At 37.4% G+C, this 4,124-nt stretch overlaps 1 protein-coding gene across 1 annotated transcript; it reads left to right on the top strand.

Annotated features, from left to right (window-relative positions):
• The first annotated feature begins 472 nt into the window (after positions 1-472).
• Positions 473-2,878, top strand: K444DRAFT_571696 (carbohydrate-binding module family 35 protein). The gene is made up of 6 exons (XM_024877323.1): positions 473-570; positions 624-925; positions 982-1,026; positions 1,077-1,872; positions 1,918-1,945; positions 2,111-2,878. The coding sequence occupies exons 1-6, from the start codon at positions 566-568 to the stop codon at positions 2,786-2,788; spliced, it is 1,854 nt and encodes a 617-aa protein (XP_024730305.1). The 5' UTR covers positions 473-565; the 3' UTR covers positions 2,789-2,878.
• The last annotated feature ends 1,246 nt before the right edge of the window (positions 2,879-4,124 follow it).

Genomic DNA, 4,124 nt, shown 5'->3' with positions numbered 1-4,124 from the left:
CTTTAATATAATATATTCACATAATAATAATTACTAAATTATTATTATTTTAAAGACACGGTAGTAATTAGCTTCTATAGTATATAGAGAATAGAAATACTTCTAGAACATTTCCCCAATTCTAGTAAAATCAAATAAAGGTATGTCCATTTTAGTAGTCTTCGCACGTGAACTAAATTGTGAATTATTTAACAAGTTAGGCCAAACGCGCAATGGCAAGACGCGTTTTTTTGGTGAGGATCACAGGTAAATTTTTAGGGCCGGCATTTTCTAGGTGGGGCACTTGGTTACAGTACACGGGACACTTGCTTTCCCCGACCACAAGCGAAGCGCAGTGGGAGGAGAACCAGCTATTAGCCCAAAGTACTTAAGATCGCCATGGAAGTCAAGGTAAGGAGGAGTTCAGTAAGTCAAGAGTTTCTCAGACGATTATTTTTTCGAAGCTAGCAACATGTTTTTCTCCCTCAAGCAAATTGCTCTGCTTGCATTGTTTCCAGCTACTCTATACGGATCTCCGGTGGATCTCAACCCACGCCTTTCCAATGGACTCGCAATAACACCGCCAATGGGGTAAGATTTCTCCCTCAGATCTGCCATTTCTAGTGTTAATGGTTCTTCTGCAGATGGAACACCTACAACCATTACTCCTGCTCTCCTAATGAGGCCATTGTCAAATCAAATGCACAAGCACTAGTCGATCTCGGCCTCCTAGCGAAGGGATATAATTTTGTCACAGTCGACTGTGGATGGACTTTACCAGCTCGCCTGGCAAACGGATCCATCACATGGAGTCCTACGCTGTTCCCAAGTGGCTACTTTGCTCTCGGGCAATTCCTACATGCGAGGGGTTTGAAGTTTGGAGTATATTCGGACTCTGGAATACAAATGTGCATGACAGGTTCGCCAACCCAAGTGGGCAGCTTAGGTAGGTGTTGAGAATCGTCGGACCAGGCAATGCTGAATATGCAGGTCATGAACAAGCCGATGCGCTGACGTTTGCTTCGTGGGGCGCTGACATGATCAAATGTAAGTCTAAGTTCCATACTCCTGAGTCGAGGAAGTTCTAACACCCCTAGTCGACAACTGCTATTCCGAAGCTTCAGCTGGATATCCTAACACGGACTTCACTCCTCCAACATCACCATCTGCTCGCTTTTCCAACATGTCTGCAGCCATCGCTGCGACTGGAAGGCCAATCGTGTATGCAATCTGCGAATGGGGCGTAGACTTCCCTTCAGCCTGGGCACCCACAATTGGGAATTCATGGCGCATCGGGAATGATATAATACCATCCTTCGGTACCGTCGCTCGGATCCTGAATCAAGCAATATCTCAGACAAGCTTTGCCGGACCAGGACACTGGCTTGATCTCGATATGCTAGAAGTCGGCAATAATGTTTTCACCGCTGCGGAAGAACAAACACATTTTACCATGTGGGCTATTGTCAAAAGCCCACTGATGATTGGAGGCAGATTGAGCGATACCGCCGGAAGCATCACCTCCTCGTCGTTGAACATCCTCTTGAACTCGGATGTCATTGGATATAACCAGGACAGTCTTGGTGTGGCAGCCAGCTTCGTCAGAAGATTTACATCCGCAGGATATGAGATCTGGTCAGGACCCCTGAGTGGCAGCCGAAACGTTGTTGCTGTCATCAACCTGAGCAATGTAGCTACGAGTCTGACATTAAATCTTCCAGATGTCGGATTACAGAAAGCTGCATCTGTCAAGAACATCTGGAATGCTGCGACATCCACAAATGTTCTCACTTCATATACCGGTTCTGTTGCAGCCCATGGTACGATGTTACTTGAATTGAGCGGGACTACCGTTGCTGGGAAATATGTCGTGGCTGATGCTGTCACTTCTGGGTATGTACCTCACCTCACAGATTGGACACGAACTCACAATTCTAGCACAACGACTGCTTTCTCACATGTTTACGTAAGCATTTTTTTCTGCTAATTCTTTTATCTTTTTTCTGTGGAGCCGGAGTTTGTGAAACTTGTGCCTGGAGCGTCCTCTCAGAGGCACAGCTTTCGAAACGTGTTTCTCTAGCTCCGGCTTTAGGTTTATCTAGAAGAAGGATAGATTGACATGTTTTCTTAGGGCGCTACTACTGGCAATGCTTATACTTGCGTTATCACCTTCTCCCATAGCAGCGCAACTGCAACAGCAGTCACTGTCAACAGCGTAGTTCATAGTTTACCAGCCAATACGCTTACACTCAGCATCCTTATTTCCCTCACCGCCTCGAATGCCAATACTGTCGTTATAGTATCTTCCATCACCCCCTCAGTGCTCACAATCGCCGCTCCAGCCTCAACTCTCTATCCCAGCACTTCATTTGCTCTTGTAGGCACGGCAAGTCGAACAACCTGCAGTTCAGGACTCTGTGCACCAGTCGGGTCAAAAGTCGGCTATCTTTCCAGCACAGGCTCAGCAACACTCTCCGTCACAGCCCCAAGCACCGCCATTGCCGGAAGTAAATACGCCACAGTGTATTTTATCAACAATGACATCGCGATCAGCACCTCATGGACCACAGGTACGAACACAAGGAACATGACTATCAGTGTCAATGGCGTCGTGACGAGAATCGAAGTACCATTGAGCGGGAAGAGTAGCGAACTGTTTAGCGCTGGCTTGGGCTGGCAGGACACAGGACTCTTTGGAGTATTGTTGCCTGGTTGGACGACGGGCAGTAATGCTGTTGTTGTCACGAATACTGCGGGTGGTTTGGTGGATTATGCGGCTGATTTTGTGGGGCTGAGTGTTGTGTGGTAGTTTCGTTATGAAAGGAGCATGCTGGAGAAGGATATATGTAAAGGGATGCAGGAAAGAACTGGCTGTGGACGTTGAGGAGAGGAAACAAATGCATTGTTCATCGCGATATGAGCTGCCCTGCTTTTGCCGAAGTTGTTGTTATTTGCAAGAACGCATCTTCACTTATTACTGCTGCTTGCAATCATGATTTGCAAACCATTTTATCTTTGGCTTAATTAAAATCGAGGCATCAAGACCGCGCAGTGGTTATTTGGCTCTTCGTCTCGCTTCTCGTAGTCTCGAAGCCGAAGCTTGTGTGACCTCGAGCTTTTCTAATACTTTTTAGTAAGACTAATAATTAGTAAAGCAAGTGATTATTTAAGTTAATTATAAGTATATAAAGAAAATCAAATAAATTAAATATTACTAGAAAGAAATATCTAATAATTAATATAATATGCCTTTATTAAATAAATTAAAAAAAACTTGAATTTTATTAACTTTATAATAAAATAAAAGATATTAAATATAAGGAAATAAATTAATTATAAATAAAAATATATTAAATAAAAAAAATATTTAAAAAAAATATTTAAAAAAAATATTTAAAAAAAATATTTAAAAAAAATATATAAATATATTAAATATTTAGAAAGTTTAAAACTAAGCCAAATTAGAAAATTAATATATAATTAAAAAGATATATTATTTTTGGCGTTTTTAAAAAGATTTTAATTTTAATATAATTACAACTATTATTTTTAGAATTATATAATTTAATTAATAAACTAGTTCTAATTAAACTTAATAAATTTAGAAATAATATATTAATATTATAATATTATACTTTTTACTTTTAAAAGAATAATTATTTTATTAATTATATATATTATATAATAATATTATATATTTTTATTTATTTAAATTAAATTTATTATTTAAATTTTTTAATAATATAATTCCCGAATATAATAAAAATATAAAAATATAAAAATATAATTTTTTTTTAATTTCTTAAAATAATTTAATTAAATACTTACTTATATTATTTAACTATAAGAATTAGAAACTCTAGTTTATTTTTATTATTTAAATAAATATATTTATAAGATATTTATTAATAAGTAATAAAATAATAAAATAAATTAGTAAGTTATAGAATTATAATATTAAATTTAATATAAAACTAATTTTTATTTCTTTTATAAGATTTAGAAAAGCCTTTTTAAATAAAAGCTTTTAATAATATAATATTTAATACTTTATAAGCTTAAAGCCTATAATATAAATAATAATATAATTATAATATTAAAGAACTATTAATTTCCTTAATTAATACTTATAATATTCGAGGTTT

This window comes from Hyaloscypha bicolor (genome assembly GCF_002865645.1).
Source record: "Hyaloscypha bicolor E unplaced genomic scaffold K444scaffold_153, whole genome shotgun sequence".
Taxonomy (NCBI): Eukaryota; Fungi; Ascomycota; class Leotiomycetes; order Helotiales; family Hyaloscyphaceae; genus Hyaloscypha; species Hyaloscypha bicolor.
The sequence above is the reverse complement of the archived record's forward strand: the minus strand, read 5'-3'. Positions and strand labels throughout refer to the sequence as shown.

Coding starts and splice junctions, on each gene's coding strand:
- K444DRAFT_571696 (XM_024877323.1), top strand. Junction 926..981: donor AACCCAAGTGGGCAGCTTAG/GTAGGTGTTGAG, acceptor GTCATGAACAAG/CCGATGCGCTGACGTTTGCT. Junction 1,946..2,110: donor CTGCTTTCTCACATGTTTAC/GTAAGCATTTTT, acceptor ATGTTTTCTTAG/GGCGCTACTACTGGCAATGC.